This window comes from Oncorhynchus tshawytscha, linkage group LG02 (genome assembly GCF_018296145.1).
Source record: "Oncorhynchus tshawytscha isolate Ot180627B linkage group LG02, Otsh_v2.0, whole genome shotgun sequence".
Taxonomy (NCBI): domain Eukaryota; kingdom Metazoa; phylum Chordata; class Actinopteri; order Salmoniformes; family Salmonidae; genus Oncorhynchus; species Oncorhynchus tshawytscha.
In genome coordinates, this window is record NC_056430.1 from 38,313,382 (window position 1) to 38,333,816 (window position 20,435).

Here is a 20,435-nt window from a genome sequence, read left to right on the forward strand (position 1 = left end):
GACGTCGTTGACCTGTCTTTGACCTGTCTTTTTGCATGCCCATGTATTAATAATAAACGTTTTTTTACTTTGACACTGTCTGCATCTGGGTCTTACCCTAAAACATGATAGCAAGTCAGGTTTGATTTAAATGTACAGTATGTGGTAATAAATTACTTCATGGTTAGAAATCCTATATCAACCTATAATCATGGTTGAACCAAAGACAATCCATTGCTATCAGATAATGACAACCAGTTTCACAGTATTTAAATTTTATCATTGTACCATTAAATCAAAACAAAATTATCTCACCTCAAAGATAACCATTTTACCCTTGAACATGGCCATAAAGTGTCTGGGTTCCTTGCCCATGGTGATCCTCACTTGTACAGGCTGGTTGCCATACTTTTGATCCAGGGCCACGGCCTGGAAGGCAGACGCTGCTATCTCATCCTGAGAGGCATGGCGCCCCTAAAACAAAATATTTATTTATAAAATGATGAGGCATTTAGCTCTAAAGGTATGCCATTTTGTTGCCATGTTATTACAAATAAAAGGATTCAACTTTATGCATTCTACAATGGCAGGGAGCTCCCTTACTTGCCACATGTAGAGGAGGTAGTTTAGCTTGCTGTGGACCTCATAAGTGTAGAGCACCAAATAGCAGTCTCCTCCATAGAAGAAGCCATGCCACTGGGGTTCCACTGGGACCAACTCCAGGTCCTCGATACGCCACACCTGCATGTGTCACAGAGAGTGTTAAAATGTCCACAAGTAACAAATGGTGAGTAGAATGACGGCGAGATACCTTGGAACAAATGACATGAATCAGAGTTAATGTTTTGGTGAGTTTACCTCCACCTGACCAGTGCCATTGTCCACCATACGCTCCTGTGCCGCTACTTCTGGCATCACATGCATCCGTGTGGCATCAAACTTCTCCTGAGTCACAATGGCTAAGGTGTATATGTAGGTAAGACAGTGTAGAATCACAAAACAAAGACAAGGTGAGGAATTACATACTAAAGGTAGTATTTGCCAAGCACTCACATCTCAATCATACATCAAAAAGGAAGAAAGGTACACTTGGAAAAAAGGGTTCCATAGGGGTTCTTTGTGGAGGGATAGGGGTCTACTGAAAACCATTTTCATCTGAAGAACCTGTTTTTTGATTGACAAGGGTTCTTTGTAAGCCAAAGGGTTCTACCAAGAACCGAAGAACCTGTTTTTTGATTGACAAGGGTTCTTTGTAAGCCAAAGGGTTCTACCAAGAACCTTTTTCATCTTAAGAACCATTGTTGGAAGAAAGGGTTCTTTGATCATTCTTTGGAAGGGCAAGAAGGATTCTTTGGAAGGCAAGAACGTTTGAAATAAAACTCTTGTGAATCCAAATTAACGTACTTTTCATCTTTTAAATAGTGCTGTGAGCATGAAGGTTTACCTCAGTGCATAAACTTTAATCATCTACAGTTGAAAAAGACTGAAACAGAGAAGTGAAAGTGATCGTGTGAAATTATGAAGTGAGTGGACAGAGAAATACAGCTTCATTCTATCCAATCAGAGCAGGCGGGTCCTACAGCTACTCTTTCTCTTTACAAACACGCAAACTAGCCAGTTGAGTTATTTAGACCACATAGTACCTCACTTGACTGACTGACATGAGAAAGAGGCGTGCTGGCACCCAAAAAGTAATTTCTTTCAGATTACGGATAATTACAAAAATACTTGGAATATCCAGTAAATTGCCCATATCCATTTACTATACGTGTTTTGTCTGGCACCAATTACTGAAAATCTTTTAAGTAGTCTATTTATCAATTTCAGATTTCTGAATGCGGATAATTACAAAAATACTTGGAATATCCAATTTGTAAACTTGCCCATATCCATTTTTCTAAAACCACTGTGTTATATAACTAGTCCCTCAAAGTTTTGTCCAACTACTCTGCAAACCTCTAAAAAGACAGCCAGAAGTTGATTGAATTCAATGTGTTTTCACAATTACTGGAAAAACAGATGGTTTAGTTTCATCTTGACATCTTTAAAAGCACAACACAGTTAAAATGGGAGTACATTGTCATATATTTATATTTATACAATCTGTGCTTCATCTACCCTGGCAGTCATTCTGAATGCATTAAAAGTTCATAGTGAGGTGATGAATTCAAGATTATTATAGCAATTTTGATGACCTCCACAGATCTTTGACCTTTGCATGCACGCTTTCTATGATTACATAAGAATACATTTATAGTTATATTAGGCTAACCTCAAAATGTGGCCATAGATGTGTTACTTTAAGGTTGAATAAATAATGTTACATTTTATTACGTTTGCAATTGCAACAAATAATCTGCTCAGACCCCAACCAAGGAACATCAAAAGTCGTGCTATAAATTCACAGACAACACAAAGATTCCTTGATGTCCTTCCAGATTGCCTCTGTCTACCCAAGGACGCCAGAGGACAAAAATCAGTTAACCACCTAACTGAGGAACTCAATTTAACCTTGCACAATACCCTAGATGCAGTTGCACCCCTAAAAACTAAATACATTTCTCATAAGAAACTAGCTCCCTGGTACACAGAAAATACCCGAGCTCTGAAGCAAGCTTTCAGAAAATTGGAACGGAAATGGCGCCACACCAAACTGGAAGTCTTCCGACTAGCTTGGAAAGACAGTACCGTGCAGTACCGAAGAGCCCTTACAGCTGCTCGATCATCCTATTTTTCTAACTTAATTGAGGAAAATAAGAACAATCCGAAATTCCTTTTTGATACTGTCGCAAAGCTAACTAAAAAGCAGCATTCCCCAAGAGACGATGACTTTCACTTTAGCAGTGATAAATTGATGAACTTCTTTGAGGAAAAGATTATGATTATTAGAAAGCAAATTACGGACTCCTCTTTAAATCTGCGTATTCCTTCAAAGCTCAGTTGTCCTGAGTCTGCACAACTCTCCCAGGACCTAGGATCAAGAGAGACACTCAAGTGTTTTAGTACTATATCTCTTGACACAATGATGAAAATAATCATGGCCTCTAAACCTTCAAGCTGCATACTGGACCCTATTCCAACTAAACTACTGAAAGAGCTGCTTCCTGTGCTTGGCCCTCCTATGTTGAACATAATAAACGGCTCTCTATCCACCGGATGTGTACCAAACTCACTAAAAGTGGCAGTAATAAAGCCTCTCTTGAAAAAGCCAAACCTTGACCCAGAAAATATAAAAAAGTATCGGCCTATATCGAATCTTCCATTCCTCTCAAACATTTTAGAAAAGGCTGTTGCGCAGCAACTTACTGCCTTCCTGAAGACAAACAATGTATACGAAATGCTTCAGTCTGGTTTTAGACCCCATCATAGCACTGAGACGGCACTTCTGAAGGTGGTAAATGACATTTTAATGGCATCGGACCGAGGCTCTGCATCTGTCCTCGTGCTCCTAGACCTTAGTGCTGCTTTTGATACCATCGATCACCACATTCTTTTGGAGAGATTGGAAACCCAAATTGGTCTACACAGACAAGTTCTGGCCTGGTTTAGATCTTATCTGTCGGAAAGATATCAGTTTGTCTCTGTGAATGGTTTGTCCTCTGACAAATCAACTGTAAATTTCGGTGTTCCTCAAGGTTCCGTTTTAGGACCACTATTGTTTTCACTATATATTTTACCTCTTGGGGATGTTATTCGAAAACATAATGTTAACTTTCACTGCTATGCGGATGACACACAGCTGTACATTTCAATGGAACATGGTGAAGCCCCAAAATTGCCCTTGCTAGAAGCATGTGTTTCAGACATAAGGAAGTGGATGGCTGCAAACTTTCTACTTTTAAACTCGGACAAAACAGAGATGCTTGTTCTAGGTCCCAAGAAACAAAGAGATCTTCTGTTGAATCTGACAATTAATCTTTATGATTGTACAGTCGTCTCAAATAAAACTGTGAAGGACCTCGGCGTTACTCTGGACCCTGATCTCTCTTTTGAAGAACATATCAAGACCATTTCAAGGACAGCTTTTTCCCCCCATCTACGTAACATTGCAAAAATCTGAAACTTTCTGTCCAAAAATTATGCAGAAAAATTAATCCATGCTTTTGTCACTTCTAGGTTAGACTACTGCAATGCTCTACTTTCCGGCTACCCGGATAAAGCACTAAATAAACTTCAGTTGGTGCTAAATACAGCTGCTAGAATCCTGACTAGAACCAAAAAATTTGATCATATTACTCCAGTGCTAGCCTCTCTACACTGGCTTCCTGTCAAAGCAAGGGCTGATTTCAAGGTTTTACTGCTAACCTACAAAGCATTACATGGGCTTGCTCCTACCTATCTCTCTGATTTGGTCCTGCCGTACATACCTACACGTACGCTACGGTCACAAGACGCAGGCCTCCTAATTGTCCCTAGAATTTCTAAGCAAACAGCTGGAGGCAGGGCGTTCTCCTATAGAGCTCCATTTTTATGGAACGGTCTGCCTACCCATGTCAGAGACGCAAACTCGGTCTCAACCTTTAAGTCTTTACTGAAGACTTATCTCTTCAGTGGGTCATATGATTGAGTGTAGTCTGGCCCAGGAGTGGGAAGGTGAACGGAAAGGCTCTGGAGCAACGAACCGCCCTTGCTGTCTCTGCCTGGCCGGTTCCCCTCTTTCCACTGGGATTCTCTGCCTCTAACCCTATTACAGTGGCTGAGTCACTGGCTTACTGGGGCTCTCTCATGCCGTCCCTGGAAGGGGTGCGTCACCCCCCCTTGGGTTGTGCCATGGCGGAGATCTTTGTGGGCTATACTCAGCCTTGTCTCAGGATGGTAAGTTGGTGGTTGAAGATATCCCTCTAGTGGCGTGGGGGCTGTGCTTTGGCAAAGTGGGTGGGGTTATATCCTTCCTGTTTGGCCCTGTCCGGGGGTGTCCTCGGATGGGGCCACAGTGTCTCCTGACCCCTCCTGTCTCAGCCTCCAGTATTTATGCTGCAGTAGTTTATGTGTCGGGGGCTAGGGTCAGTTTGTTATATCTGGAGTACTTCTCCTGTCCTATTCGGTGTCCTGTGTGAATCTAAGTGTGCGTTCTCTAATTCTCTCCTTCTCTCTTTCTTTCTCTCTCTCGGAGGACCTGAGCCCTAGGACCATGCCCCAGGACTACCTGACATGATGACTCCTTGCTGTCCCCAGTCCACCTGGCCGTGCTGCTGCTCCAGTTTCAACTGACCTGAGCCCTAGGACCATGCCCCAGGACTACCTGACATGATGACTCCTTGCTGTCCCCAGTCCACCTGGCCGTGCTGCTGCTCCAGTTTCAACTGTTCTGCCTTATTATTATTCGACCATGCTGGTCATTTATGAACATTTGAACATCTTGGCCATGTTCTGTTATAATCTCCACCCGGCACAGCCAGAAGAGGACTGGCCACCCCACATAGCCTGGTTCCTCTCTAAGTTTCTTCCTAGGTTTTGGCCTTTCTAGGGAGTTTTTCCTAGCCACCGTGCTTCTACACCTGCATTGCTTGCTGTTTGGGGTTTTAGGCTGGGTTTCTGTACAGCACTTTGAGATATCAGCTGATGTACGAAGGGCTATATAAATACATTTGATTTGATTTGATTTGTTACGTTAGTTTGAGATAGCCTAAACTTTAGGCTATTTACTGTATTACAAAAGTAATATTGAATTGTGTTTGGCTGTGTCAAGCCTACTCCCGTTGTCCCGCTCCAGTGATCGACGGAAGCAGCAGAAAATCCAAACATCTCCCAGAATGTCGTTGAACAGGCACACCTAATCCGGCAACACCACAACCAACTGGTGCAACTGGGTACGGCTATGAATGAGGTCCTCTGCGTTCTCCAACACCTTGACATCACCCGAGGGGCATCATCTACAACTAGCCAGTCCCCAGCCTATCCAGCAGTCCGCCCAGGTCTGCGATACCCGGTTGTCCTCCTGGACAAATATGACGGGACTCCATCTAAATGCTGTGGCTTTCTACTCCAGTGATCCCTCTATTTCTTCCATCAGACGGGAGACCACTGAGAGGTTTGAGGTTGCCATGTAATTTCCCTGCTGACCGGACGGGCGTTGGAGTGGGCCACGGACGTCTGGGAGAGAGAAGAGGAGGATCTGGGTTCCAATGAGAGGTTCATGGCTCTGTTCAGGGTGGTCATCGATCATCCACCGGAGGGCGGACAGGGAGGTGAGCGACTACTCCAACTTCAGGAGGGTGCCTAAACCGCTGCGGAGTACGCCCTCACCTTCCGGACCATGGCAGCCTCCAGTGGATTGAATGAGCCGGCGCTCCGCATCCTATTCAGAAGAAGACTGTGCAAAGAGCTCCAGATGGAGCTGGCGTGTCGAAATGACAACCACTCCTTGGACGCACTCACCGCGATGGCCGTCCATCTGGACAATCTTCTTCGCGAGCGTGGGGACCCACATTGCCTCTCGCCCTCCTCTTTTGGCCGTCCTGAGACAGAGCCTGAACCCATGGAGGTAGGGTCTACAAACCTGCCGGCGGCAGAGCTGGGGCACTGTCCCTATTGCGGTCAGGAGGGGCACCAGCTTCAACAGTGTGCGGTGCGTCCCAACCAGGGATCCACGAGGGCAGGGGAACAGCCCGGTGATCAACCGTCTCCCCGGGTAGGCGTGAGTATTCCATCATCATCACTTACCACCAAACGCTTTCTGGTTTCAATTTCACTGGCTGGCTGTCCCTCATGTATTGTTCTAGCGAACTCTGGTGCCACGGGGAATTTCATTGACAAGGCCCTTGCCTCCTCCCTGAACATCACCTCATACCTACTCTCCTCTCATTTTTCAGTTCAAGCACTGGATAGTCGACCACTTGAATCCGGGACAATCACACACATCACAACACCACTCAGCATTACCGAGGGGACCCCTGCACCACAAAAGCCTTCCCTTCGTCATCATTGAGGCACCCGAACACAAAGTCATCCTCGGTCTCTGTGGCTTCAACTTCACGACCCCACCATCTCCTGGTCGAGGATGGAGATCTAGACACCCAGATGTCGGAATACCTGCTTCCCTTACCCTGTGGTTCCACGTCAGTTGAGAGTCCTGTGGTTCCAGGTCAACATCCCAGAGGCTTATCGGGATCTCCAGGACCAGCACCACCTGTCTCTTTCCGAGTCGTCCCTGGGACTGTGCCATTAACCTGCTAGCAGATACTGTGCCTCTGCGCAGCCGCCTCCACCTCCTGTCAATGGCTGAAACCAAGGCTATGGAGGAATACATCCAGGAGACTCTCCGACAGCGTTTCATCCACCCCCAAACAGTTCCGCGGGGCCCGTTTTCTTACTAAACGGGACCTGCGGAGTGCCTACAATCTGATCTGCATCCGGATGGGGCATGAATGAAAAACAGCCTTTAGCATGATGTCTGGGCACTACAAGTACTTGGTGATGCCTTATGGATTAGCCAATTCTCCATCGTTGTTCCAGGCATTCGTGAATGAGGTGTTCTGGGACGACCTCCTGGAGAACCATCTGTACATCAAAGCGGAGAAGTGCCGGTTCCATCAGGCTGCTGTCTCATTCTTGGGATACCGGATCAGCCCGCAGGGAATGGTTATGGATGAAAGGAAGTTTGAGGCAGTCAGGTAATGGCCAGTCCCAACCACCATAAAGGGACTACAATGGACTACTGCCGCTTCATTAAGAACCTCAGCTCCATCGCCTCTCCTCTCAACTCTCTCCTCAAGTGTGGCCCCCGTAAGTTGGTGTGGAGTCCTGCAGCCGATGAGGCCTTCCACCTACTGATGGGGAATTTCACCTCCGCCCCGATTCTGAAACAGCCAAATCCTACGCTGCCCTTCGTGGTGGAGTTGACGTGGGTGTGTGGGCTGTCCAGTCACAACGCCTAGGTAACCCACAAAAATGTTACTACTACAAGAGTGCGTACTACTAAAACAAAACTGTCTCCTGCAGAGAGGAACTATGACGTCGGCGACTGGGAGCTCCTGGCGGTGAAGCTGGCACTAGAGGAGTGGAAACACTGGCTGGAGGGCGCCAAGGACCCATTTCTCATCCTCAAAGACCATCGGAACCTGAAGTACCACCAAAGCCGATGCCCTGTTCCGTCTCCACGATTCGGGACAGGTTCCTGTCCAGAGTGCGCCCATCATTCCGCCCTCCCGAATCGTTGCCCCCATACATTGGGACATAGACGTGGACATCTGCCAGGCTCTGGAGAGGGAACCAGCGCCTGCTACTATTGACCAGGGCGCACACATCCCTTGCCGCTGGACACCCAGGTATCACCTGCACCATTCGATTCATCTCCACTAAGTACTGATGGCCCATTTTGGCACAGGACGTTGCCCGCTACGCAACTCCTGCTCCATATTTTCCCAAACCAAATCTGCCCAGCACGCTCCAGCAGGGAAACTCCTTGCCTTTCAGTGCCTCAGCCGCCTTGGTTGATCTCATCTGTCCTTTGATTTCATCACTGATATCCCCTCTTCAGATGATTTCACTATGATTATGGTTATTGTATACAGATTCTCTAAATCGTGCCGATTTATCCCTCTCTCTAGTCCTCATACCGCTCTCCAGGTCGCTGAGGCACTGTCGCAGCAGGTCTTCCGACACTATAGCCTATGGAGGACATCGTCTCCGACCGTGGCCCCCAATTCACGTCACGGGTATGGAAAGCCTTCATGGAGAAGCTGGGTTCATGGTCAGCCTCACTTTCGGGAACAGGCCTCAGTCCAATGGGCAGGTGAAGAGGATGACCCCGGAGCTGGGGAAGTTCCTTAGGAGTCACTGCCAGGACCAGCAGGGGGAGTGGTCCTGGTTTCTTCTCTGGGCAGATTACGCCCAGAATTCACTGCATCACTCCTCCACCGGACTGACCCCTTCCAGTGTGTCCTGGGAAATCAGCCAGCCCTGGCTCCTTGGACACCAAGGCAGACCGAAGCTCCTGCTGTGGACGAGTGGTTCAGGCGCGCAGAGGAGGTTTGGAACAATGCCCACGTGAGACTCCAGCACGTTGTCCACCGCCAGAAGGAGTAGGTGGACCGCCACCACAGTGAGGCTCCCGTGTTTCATCCTGGTGATCGCGTCTGGCTCTCCACCAGGAACCTCCCACTCCGCCTGCCCTGTAAAAAGCTGAGCTCCTGATTTGTGGGGCTGTTCAAGGTCCTCTGGACAGTCAATGAGTTAACCTATAGATTACAGCTCCCCCACTAACTACCGGATCTCACCCTGTTTTCATGTTTCCCTCCTCAGGCCGGTGGATCCTGGTCCCCTGGCTGGTTCCTTCCCCTGCGACACCCCTCCGCCTCCCCTGGACATCGATTGGAGCCCTGCCTATGCCTTCAGATCCCTCCTGGACTCCCAACGTTGTGGGGGTCAGCTCCAGTACCTGGTTGACTGGGATGGGTATGGCCCAGAGGAGCGCTGTTGGGTCCCGGTGGACGACATCCTGGATCCCAACATCATCCGGGATTTCCACCTCCGGACCAGCACGCTCCTCGCTCTTGGGGTGGTCCCCCTGGATGGCGTCGTCCTGCGGCTGGAGCTGTGCGTCATGCTTACTCCCACTCCGGCACTCGATGTCGCCGGTCTGCTGACCACTGGTCCTTGCAACCCACATTACGCACACCTGCTCCCCATAGTTATGCACTCCTGGACTTCATCAGTATCTTGATTACTCCACCTTTATTTAGTCCTCAATAGCCTCAGACTCCAGGCAGTAATTGTTTTGGTTTTCATTCCCAGTACGCTTTTCCAGTTTTGTATGTCTTCATTTTCTTTGTTATTAAACTCACCAACTGCACTTACTTCATGGCTCCGTGTCCGCGTTACAGGTTGACATGGCAAATTAATCATTGGTGTGTTGGATTCATGGCTATATCTCAACCAATAATCAAAGTTTGAGAATAGGACTAAATCAAATCAAACTTTTTTAAAGTGCATTTTAAGTTTGATTCGATTTAGTCCTATTCTTTAACTTTGATTCTTGGTTGAGATGGAGATGTGAATCCAACATACTAATGATTAACTTGAAGATTACCAAACTTTAATCAACCAAAGTTTGAAACCCTAGGCATATACAGTACCAGTCAAAAGTTTGGACACACCTACTCATTCAAGGGTTTTTCTTTATTTTTACTTTCCTACATTGTAGAATAATAGTGAAGACTTCAAAACTATGAAATAACACATATGTGACTCACCACCTGGATTCGGTCTTATGTAGCAAAATTTGAAATTGTGTTTTTTACATTGGAGAAAAGTAGAGACTCAGAGCTACAAAATGGTTTATCATAAACTGCATTTTTAAGGAACAATGGGAAAGTAATTATGCTTTGAATGTTGATAAACTTTTAAACTCACTTTTGAGAAAATGGCCTTTGAATGTTTTGGTATCTAGTGAAGAGCTCTTCTTTGTCTACACACATTCAGCATCATTTACACCCTCTTAAGCTTTAGCCCCACTCATCTCGTTTGCTCTCGGAGAGTTCAGAGCGCACACTTGACGCTCTGGCCGATGATTTGTTTACCTATGGATAACATGAAAACAGCCTAACCAGTTCTATTGTGGAATCATGTAGTAACCAAAAAAGTGTTTAACAAATAAAAATGTATTTTACATTTGAGATTCTTCAAAGCCACCCTTTGCCTTGATGACAGCTTTGCACACTCTTGGCGTTCTCTCAAGCAGCTTCACCTGGAATGCTTTTCCAACAGTCTTGAAGGAATTCCCACATATGCTGAGCACTTGTTGGCTGCTTTTCCTTCACTATGCAGTCAAACTCATCCCAAACCATCTCAATTGGGTTGAGGTTGGGAGATTGTGGAGGCCACATACGTTATTTCATAGTTGAAGATCTGAAGTTGTTTCAAAGGTACAAATTCAGCATACTTTATACAAGGTTTGTATATGTTGAAAATTGGTTTCAATGGCGACAATTCCATGGTTCACCCTTTTTTATCAAATGCATTTTCCATGTAGATTCCACGTGACAATAAGTTGACAAATTAGGTTGAAACAATGTTGATTCAACCAGTTTGTGCCCAGTGGGATGTAATATATTGTCATTAAGTGTTTAATTGTAAAGGCTGGTGGAAATGCTCCTCATAGAAGGTTCTAAGAAGAACATTTTAAAGATGAAGGGGTTCTCATAAGAACCGCTCAAAGAGGGTTCTAGGAAAAACCTTTAGATAATAAAAGGGTTATTGGCAGAACGATTTATAGAGGGTAGTAGGAAGAACCCTTATAATGGGTTCTAGGTAGAACCATTTAGAGTTTTTCTAGTGATTGATTTGCTTCTGTTAGCTAACATAGAAACACATACCCACTCTCCCCACATTGTGTGTCTTTCCCAGGCCTACAGTCTGGTCCTTCACACTCCAGCTCTGGAACAGCTGCTTAAAGAGGGCCGACTCGGCCCCGTCATTCACTGTCTCCACGTTGGTGGTGGTGGAGTAGTTCTTCAGCTTAATGAACTCCTGTGCACAGAGGCAGGAGACAGTTTCAGAGTCTTCCCATCAGATACTGCAACTGGTATTTGACACACAAAACTCAACTATGGCTTATTTTTTGTTACAGTATGTACAGTATGTGTGATTTCTTGTACCCACCAAAGCTCTGGAAAAGGCAGCCTGTCTCTCGGCCTTGTTGGCTCGCTTCCCCTTCCACACAAAGATCTTCACCCCTCCCTGGTCTAGGAAGTAACAGTCCTGGAGAAAGATGAAGTCACATGAGGTAATATGTATAGTTTGGGAGCCAATTACTCTTTATAATGCCGAGATCAAATTATGTCCGACTTGTACAGTTTGCTGCTCTGCAGACTCACATCATGATTTAACAGGTCCTGAACCAGTGGCCTGGTGGCAACTTCTGTGACTTTCATCTGGCCCTCAGCATTAGACACACTGTTGGGGAAAAGACATACAGTGCATTTGGAAACTATTCATACTCCTTGATTTTTTCCACATTTTGTTACAATACAGCCTTATTCTAAAATTGATTAAATCGTTTTTTCGCTCATCAATCTACACACAATACCCCATAATGACAAAACAAAAACAGTTTTTTGGACATTTTTGCAAATGTATAAACTGAAATATCACATTTATATTAGTATTCATACCCTTTACTCAGTACTTTGTTGAAGCACCTTTGGCAGAGATTACAGCCTCAAGTCTTCTTGGGCATGACACTATAGCTTGGCACACCTGTATTTGGGGAGTTTCTCCAATTCTTCTCTGCAGATCCTCTCAAGCTCGGTCAGGTTGGAAGGGGAGCTTCTCTGCATAGCTATTTTCAGGTCTCTCCAGAGATGTTCGATCAGGTTCAAGTCCGGGCTCTGGCTGGGCCACTCAAGGGCATTCAGAGACTTCTTCCGAAGCCACTCCTGCATTGTGTGCTTAGGGACGTTGTTCTGTTGGAAGGTGAACCTTCGCCCCAGTCTGAGGTCCTGAGCACTGGAGTAGGTTTTCATCAAGGCTCTCGCTATACTTTGCTCAGTTAATCTTTCCCTCGATCCTGACTAGTCTCCCATTCCCTGCCGCTGAAAAACATCCCCACAGCATGATACTCCCACCACCATGCCTCACCGTAGGCATGGCCAGGTTTCCTCCAGACATGACGCTCAGGCCAAAGAGTTCAATCTTGGTTTCATCAGACCAGATAATCTTGTTTCTCATGGTCTTAGAGTCCTTTAGATGCCTTTTGGCAAACTCCAAGTGGGCTGTCATATGCCTTTTACCGAGGAGTGGCTTCCGTCTGGCCACTCTACCATAACGGCCTGATTGGTGGAGTGTTGCAGAGTTGGACGTCCTTCTGGAAGATTCTCCCATCTTCAAAGAGGAACTCTGGAGCTCTGTCAGAGTGACCATCGGGTTCTTGGTCACCTCCCTGACCAAGGCCCTTCGCCCATGATTGCTCAGTTTGGCCGGGCGGCCAGCTCTAGAAAGAGTCTGGGTTGTTCCAAACTTCTTCCAATTAAGAACGATGGAGGCCACTGTGTTTTTGGGGACCTTCAATGCCACAGACATTTTTGGTACTCTTCCCCAGATCCAGTCTCGGAGCTCTACGGACAATTCTTTTGACTTCATGGCTTGGTTTTTGCTCTGACATACACTGTCAACTGTGGGACTTTATGCAGACAGGTGTGTGCCTTTCCAAATCATGTCAAATCAATTGCATTTACCACAGGTGGACTCCAATCAAGTTGTAGAAACATCTAAAGGATGATTAATGGAAACAGGATGCACCTGAGTCTCATATAAAAGGGTCTGAATACTTATGCAAATAAGGTATTTCTGTTTTTAATTATTTATACATTTGCAAATATTTCTGAAAACCTGTTTTTGCTTTGTCATTATGGGGTTTTGTGTGTAGACTGATGAGGAAAAAAAAATATTAAATTCATTTGAGAATAAGAATGTAATGTAACAAAATGTGGAGAAAGGGTCTGAATACTTTCCGAATGCACTGTATTTACTAATGAGTAAGTATGATTTAGCCTGCGTCCCATCATGCAAACATGGTTTGGCTTGAAAATTAGCAATGGAATTGACGTGAGCACAAACACATCTGGGACTAGGCTAAGTATTGTTTAGAAAGAGTATAAAACTTTGTTAAGTTTCACTTTCTTTGCAATAAATGCCTGAAACAATTCAAACAGGCAAAAAGACAGGACATCTGGACATGGCCCTCAGTCACTCACTGGTACAGAGTAAGCTGAGCTTTCTGTTGTTGGTCCGCTGTTTCATCAGGCATTCCATTGAGAAGCTTGGAGGTCCGTTGCCCCAGGATGCTAATAAGGATCTCCATCAGTTTAGAGGAGTTCCCCTCTGTGTCCCCTTCTATCACTCCTATCTCCGCCCGACCCCCTCGCTCCCGGTCCCGAATGTCTTTAGCCAACAGCATGCCCTAAGAGTCATTGCATGTAAAGTTAGAGGTGCGTGACATGGATTGATTTTCTGTGATTCTAAAACGTTAATTCTAATGTGTTTCTACTAGGGGTCTCTTCAGCCAATCTTTAGGGGAGTGAAGTGGATTTCCCTTCAACTACTCTTGATTTATTGAGCTACCAATGTGGAATTAGCTTCCTTGTGTCACTAGTAGGATGGTAGGTGCAATAAGATTACATTCTCATTGGGCACACACTGATTGAATCAACCTTGTTTCAACATCATTTGTCAACCTATTATGAAGTGGAATCTACGTGGAAAACTCAATTGGATTTGCAAAAAGTCATCAACCAGTACTGTTTTCACATCATTTCAACCAGCATTGTAAACATTTCAATCAGGGTAAAACTTTAAAACTTAAATACAATGACTTAACCTGACTAACAGGTTGTTACATCAATTTAATTTCAACATAATCATCAGAACTACAGTGCATTCGTTAAGTATTCAGACTCCTTGACCTTTTCCACATTCTGTTACATTATAGCCTTATTCTAAAATGGATGAAATTGTTTTTCACCCTCATCACTCTACACACAGTACCCAATAATGACAATGTATTTAGACATTTCTGCAAATGTATTAAATATATCACATTTACTTAAGTATTCAGACCCTTTACTCAGTACTTTGTTGAAGCACGTTTGGCAGCGTTTAAGGCCTCAAGTCTTCTTAGGTATGACGCTACAAGCTTGGCACCCCTGTACTTGCGAGTTTCTCCCATTCTTCTCTGCAGATCCTCAAGCTCTGTCAGATGGGGAACGTCGCTGCACAGCTATTTTCAGGTCTTTCCAGAGATGTTCGATCAGGTTCAAGTCCGGGCTCTGGCTGGGCCACTCAAGGATATTCCGAGACTTGTCTCGAAGCCACTCCTGTGTTGTCTTGGCTGTGTGCTTAGAGTCGGTGTCCTGTTGGAAGGTGAATCTTCACCCCAGTCTGAGGTCCTGAGCGCTCTGGAACAGGTTCTCATCAAGGATCTCTCTGTACTTTGCTCAGTTCATCTTTCTCTCGATCCTGACTAAACTCCCAGTCCCTGCGCTGAAAAACATCCCCACAGCATGATGCTGCCACCACCATGCTTAACTGTAGGAACGGTGCCAGGTTTCCTCCAGACGTGACGCTTGGCATTCAGGCTAAAGAGTTTCAATCTTGGTTTCATCAGACCGGTGAATCTTGTTTCTCATGTTCGGAGTCCTTTAGGTGCCTTTTGGCATACTCCAAGCAGGCTGTCATGCCTTTTACTGAGAAGTCGCTTCCGTCTGGCCACTCTACCGTAAATGTCTGATTGGTGGATTGCTTTAGAGATGATTGGCCTTCTGGAAGGTTCTCCCATCTCCACAGAGGAAGTCTGGAGCTCTGTCAGAGTGACCATCGGGTTCTTAGTCTCCTCCCTGACCAATTGCTCAGTTTGGCCCGGTGGCCAGCTCTAGGAAGAGTCTTGGTTGTTTCAAACTTCTTCCATTTAAGAATGATGGAGGCCACTGTGTTCTTGGGCACCTTCAATGCTGCAGACATTTTTTGGTACCATTCCCCAGATCTGTGCCTCAACACAATCCTATCTCAGAGCTCTACGACTATTACTTCTACCTCATGGCTTGGTTTTTGCTCTGACATGCACTGTCAACTGTGGGACCTTATATACTGTAGACGTGTGTGTCTTTCCAAATCATGTCCAATCAATTGAATTTACCACAGGTGAACTCCAATCAAGTTGTAGAAACATCTCAGGATGTTCAATGGACACAGGATGCACCTGAGCTCAATTTTGTGTCTCATAGCAAAGGGTCTGAATACTTATGTAAATAAAGAATTTCAGTTTCGTTTTTTTATATACATTTGCAAGAAATTCTAAAAACCTGGTTTCGCTTTGTCATTGTGTGTAGACTGATGAGGAAAACATTGATTAAATGTCTAAGAATAAGGTTGTAACGTAACAAAATGTGGAAAAAGTCAAGGGGTTTGAATACTTTCCGAATGCACTGTATATTGCTATTTAATTTATAATGCCCTTTTACATAAAGTCCCACTAAACCTAACATCTTTACTAAACTTTGGACATGTGAGTTACCATACCCGGTTTCAGGGATGGCTAACTCTGGAAAGGCCCATTACTAATGACCTGACACCGGCACTGAGTAAGGCCTGTGTGTCGATGTATGCTGAATACTAAACATTATACGCGTTAACTACCACAGCTCGTGAAATCACTGCCACACTTAACAAAGAACTGCAGTCAGTTTTAGAATGGGTGGCAAGTAATAAGCTAGCACTAAACATTTCAAAAACTAAAAGCATTGTATTTGGGACAAACCATTCACTAAACCCTAAACCTCAACTAAATCTTGTAAGGAATAATGTGGAAATTGAGCAAGTTGAGGAGACTAAATTGCTTGGTGTAAGCCTGGATTGTAAACTGTCATGGTCAAAGCATATTGATGCAATGGTAGCTACTATGGGGAGAGAGGTCTTTCCATAATAAAGCACTACTCTGCTTTCTTGACATTGCTATCAACAAAACAAGTCCTACAAGCCCTAGTTTTGTCGCACCTGGACTACTGCCCAGTCATATGGTCAAATGCGACAAAGAGGGACATAGGCAAATTACAGTTGGCCCAGAACAGAGCAGTACGGCTGGCCCTTAAATATACACACAGAGCTGACATCAATGACAATCTCTCATGGCTCAAAGTAGAGGAGCGATTGACTGCATCACTACTTGTCTGTTCAAACGACTAGCACACAGCTCAGACACCCATGCATACCCCACAAAACATGCCACCAGGGGTCTCTTCACAGTCCCCAAGTCCAGAACAAACTCCATGAAACTCACAGTGCTACACAGAGCCATGACTACATGGAATTCTATTATATGTCAAGTAACTCATGCAAGCAGTAAAGCTGATTTTCTAAAAACTGGTAAAACGACACCTTATGGAACAACGCCACAGACTGTGAAGAGAGACACACACACAGGCACACATGCGTAAACACACACGCTAGCACTCACACTACGCACCTGTACAGTACATTGTAATATTGTTGCATGGTGGTATTATACTGTATGTAGTGGTGTAATGATGTTATATGACGTATTGTTTAATTTTTCTATGCAATTTCAACATATACATAGTTCTAATGATTATGTTAAAACTAGATTGATGTAACAACCTGTTAGTCAGGTTAAGTCATTGTATTTATGTAAAGGTTTTATTCTAATTTCAATGTTTACAGCGCTGATTGAAATGAGATGAAAATGGATGACTTTTCACTGATGACTTTTTCAAAATACAAATGTGTTTCCCACGTAGATTCCACATCACAATAGGTTGACAAATGACGTTGAAACAACATTGATTCAACTAGTGTGGGTTGCCTTTACTGTTGGTGCACTCCTTGAGAACAGCATTTGCACAGATCATTACCGTACCTTGAGCCTCTCCTGTCTGTTGCTCTCTGGTCCATTCCACTGAATGATGGTCTTACCAGAGTCCAACAGAAAGACATCCCCAAGATTGAAGCTTTCCCAGCTCATCTCTACCTACAGTATGCAGGAAATTGTGCAAGATATATTACAAGTAAAATTTCAGGCATTATCAGAGGCACCTCCTGTTGTGTTCCACAGAATGACTTCCCCCTGTATGTGTTTCTCACCTCCATGGCGCTTATCCTTTTCTTCCCTTTCACATGGAGCAGTCTCTGGATGTCATAACTGTTAGTCTCTGTGTGTCTCATTCCTGACGCCACCCCACCCTTCTTATAGCTGTAAGGGGCGGAGAGGTAAGTAGGCAAAACAATCAATCTCTTGCTTTTATTACAGTGCATGGTCTTTTTTATATATATCATATCAAATTTTATTTGTCACATGCACCAAATACAACAGGTGCAGGCCTCATCATGAAATGCTTAGTTACAAGCCCTTAACCAACAATGCCGTTCAAGAAATAGAGCATTTGCTCTAAAATAAAATGTGTTTGAGATTGCACACTAATCACCATTGATAACTACGCTCATTTCCCCAAACTACACCCACAGAAGAATTACCCTTAGTGCTTCAAAATAAGATCAGAATGAGAATACTGAACAGAGTGTAATGATGAGATTGCTCTCTCCTATAAGGTTAATGTGGCTCCCTGGCTGCTCTGCAAATAGACCTACATGACCCCTTGTTTGAAGTATCCTCGGAAGGCATCAGACTCATAGTTCTGGACCTCACGGTGCTGGACAGGCCCTGATCCCAGGAACTCATCCAGCTGGATGGTGTAGACGGCGGCCGCACCCTGTTCATCCTGACTGGACTGGGAGCCGATCCAGTAGTGGATGTCATAGATCAGAGAGCTGCCCACTTTCTGGGTCTGAGACAGACAGGGGGAGATAGAGAGATTGGGGGGGAGACAAAAAGCATGGAGGGAGAGGCAGACAGACAAAAAGACAGAGATGGAAAGAGGAAACATCACATAGAGCATTGATAATCATGTAGCACAGACTCCAAAGCAAACATAATCTATAGTGCAAACACACTGATTCACTCCAGGGCATTTAGCTAAGTCATAACTCCCTAATTCAACAAATGAATGTGCTGACATGACACCCCTGATAAGTATCATGGCCCCTGGACTCACAGAGAGTAGGATGTAGCAGTCACCCTCGTAGAAATTGCCAAGGGATTTTTCAGGGACTTGCACCAGTTCCATTTTCTGGGAGGACAAAGAAATCGTTTTCACCACTGACTGTGAATACACACCCTGATCAATTTTAAATAATATACTGACTGACAGCCTCTTTACCTCGATTCGCCAGATTATAATCCCAGGATTGTGGGTTACTGCACGGAATGTGTACTCCATGTTTCTCAGATTCAGGCAATCTCAATCTGATGTTGGAAAGAGTTCCTTGGCCCACCTCCTGGTTTTGGACCCAGGAAGGAGTCATTTGTTAACCACTTAAACAAATTACATTATCTAAAACCCGGAGGTTATTGAGATGGATATTAAAAGGACTTCAATATCCATTCCAGGATTACTGGAGGTTTACTGCAGGACTAATGTATTTACATCATAAACCGGTCAGACAGCGTGTTGTCGGAAGAAGAGAAAGAAGCATTCAAAAGCACTGCATTGCTGTTGACACCCACTACTATACGTTTGATTCAGTCAATATCACAAAGTTCACGACATACTGTATTTTACTGTTCTGATAGTCAGAGATGTGTTTTCCTCAGCCCTCTGACCATTAACTCCATCGATCCAGCCACAAAACATCCTAACTCTCTCCTTTCAAATCACATCATGAAACTCAGTGAGCCACTGTCTGAAATCACAGAGGGCAGATATGATCAAGTCAAACAGTACCTTGAGTTGCGGCTGCGGAGACAGAAGACAAGCGTGTCCAGCTAGAGAGTTGCTTGCTTGTAGGAGTAAGTGTCTCTGTGTGTGTCTGGATGGTTCTTCCGTTGACTCAAGGTTGGACACAGCAGTACAACCCTCAGGAGAGAACCAGACGATTTAGGGCTGTCACTGGGGTATCAAAGCATCCTTCTCCTCTTCCTCCTCCTGGCCCTCGTCCCCTGAGAGATTTGCCTGAGTTTGCATGTTCCAGGACCTCCTATCGCTCCGTCCAATCGCTGATTAGAGAAAGGGAAAGATACACAAACCAGCAGGCAAATGAGGATAAAGCAGACACGACTCCTATTCAAAAGACCACAGGCTGAAAAGACACTTTAGTGGTAGTGGTGGTGGGACTGTGTGAGGGAGGGGGGAGTGGAGGGGGAGAGAAAGAAAGGGAGGGAGGTGGAGTAGTTAAAACCCTCCCTTTGCCAGGAAATGGATCTGGCTGTATTGGAAGGAAGCCACAGAGCTATGGATTTTTAGTTAAATTATGTACTGCACAGAGGGTGGACCACTGATGCTTTAATGCAGTTGCTGCCTATAATATTCATGCATTAGAAGGTCCTAACAGCCACCCCAAGTAGAGGCCTATACTGTAGGAGAGAATCTCACATGAGGCCACATTGCTATGTGACATTCACTCTACATTGATTATGTTTCGAATGGTGTTATTGATTTTCAACATCAGAATGCTCTCACTGGATGTCCTTACTGACAAATCTAGCTGCAGTCTAAAAGTACCTTTCCATGAAATCTGATGATTCATGCCAGACATACGGAAGCGGTCTGAAAGGTTTATTCAAGAACTCAACCTTGTTGGACGCATCACACAAATACTGGGGGGCCCTTACCAGCCTGAGAAGTTTGACAGGCAAATGACTTGTGTTGAAGAAGTGTACACAATGCTAAGGACATCACACACCCATATATTTTGGACACGGTGTCAGTCACAGTTTGCTACCTCACCGTTAATGCAAACAATTTCAGAGGAACATGAAAAACTACAGCAGTGGTCTGTTGTGTTCTCAGGGAAAACCCTACAGAATGGAAATGATGCCACCCAGGCAAGATTAGTGAAATATGAAAGGATTTGTTAACACCCAGGGAAGGAGCCACATCTACTCATGCTGA

At 44.8% G+C, this 20,435-nt stretch overlaps 1 protein-coding gene across 1 annotated transcript in view; it reads right to left on the reverse strand.

The window, feature by feature from the left end:
• LOC112216161 (advillin) overlaps positions 1-19,609 on the reverse strand; it is a 35,858-nt gene extending 16,249 nt beyond the window's left edge. Inside the window, exons 1-13 of the mRNA XM_024375946.2 lie at positions 19,269-19,609; positions 18,705-18,822; positions 18,540-18,614; positions 18,076-18,272; positions 17,572-17,680; positions 17,348-17,458; positions 13,674-13,879; positions 11,796-11,874; positions 11,581-11,679; positions 11,295-11,448; positions 838-938; positions 583-720; positions 295-453 (exon numbers count right to left, since the gene is read on the reverse strand). Of these exons, the coding sequence (XP_024231714.1) occupies positions 295-453; positions 583-720; positions 838-938; positions 11,295-11,448; positions 11,581-11,679; positions 11,796-11,874; positions 13,674-13,879; positions 17,348-17,458; positions 17,572-17,680; positions 18,076-18,272; positions 18,540-18,614; positions 18,705-18,764 (1,488 nt within the window). The 5' untranslated portion in view covers positions 18,765-18,822; positions 19,269-19,609. The remainder of the gene's footprint in view (positions 1-294; positions 454-582; positions 721-837; positions 939-11,294; positions 11,449-11,580; positions 11,680-11,795; positions 11,875-13,673; positions 13,880-17,347; positions 17,459-17,571; positions 17,681-18,075; positions 18,273-18,539; positions 18,615-18,704; positions 18,823-19,268) is intronic.
• Between the last annotated feature and the right edge of the window lie 826 nt (positions 19,610-20,435).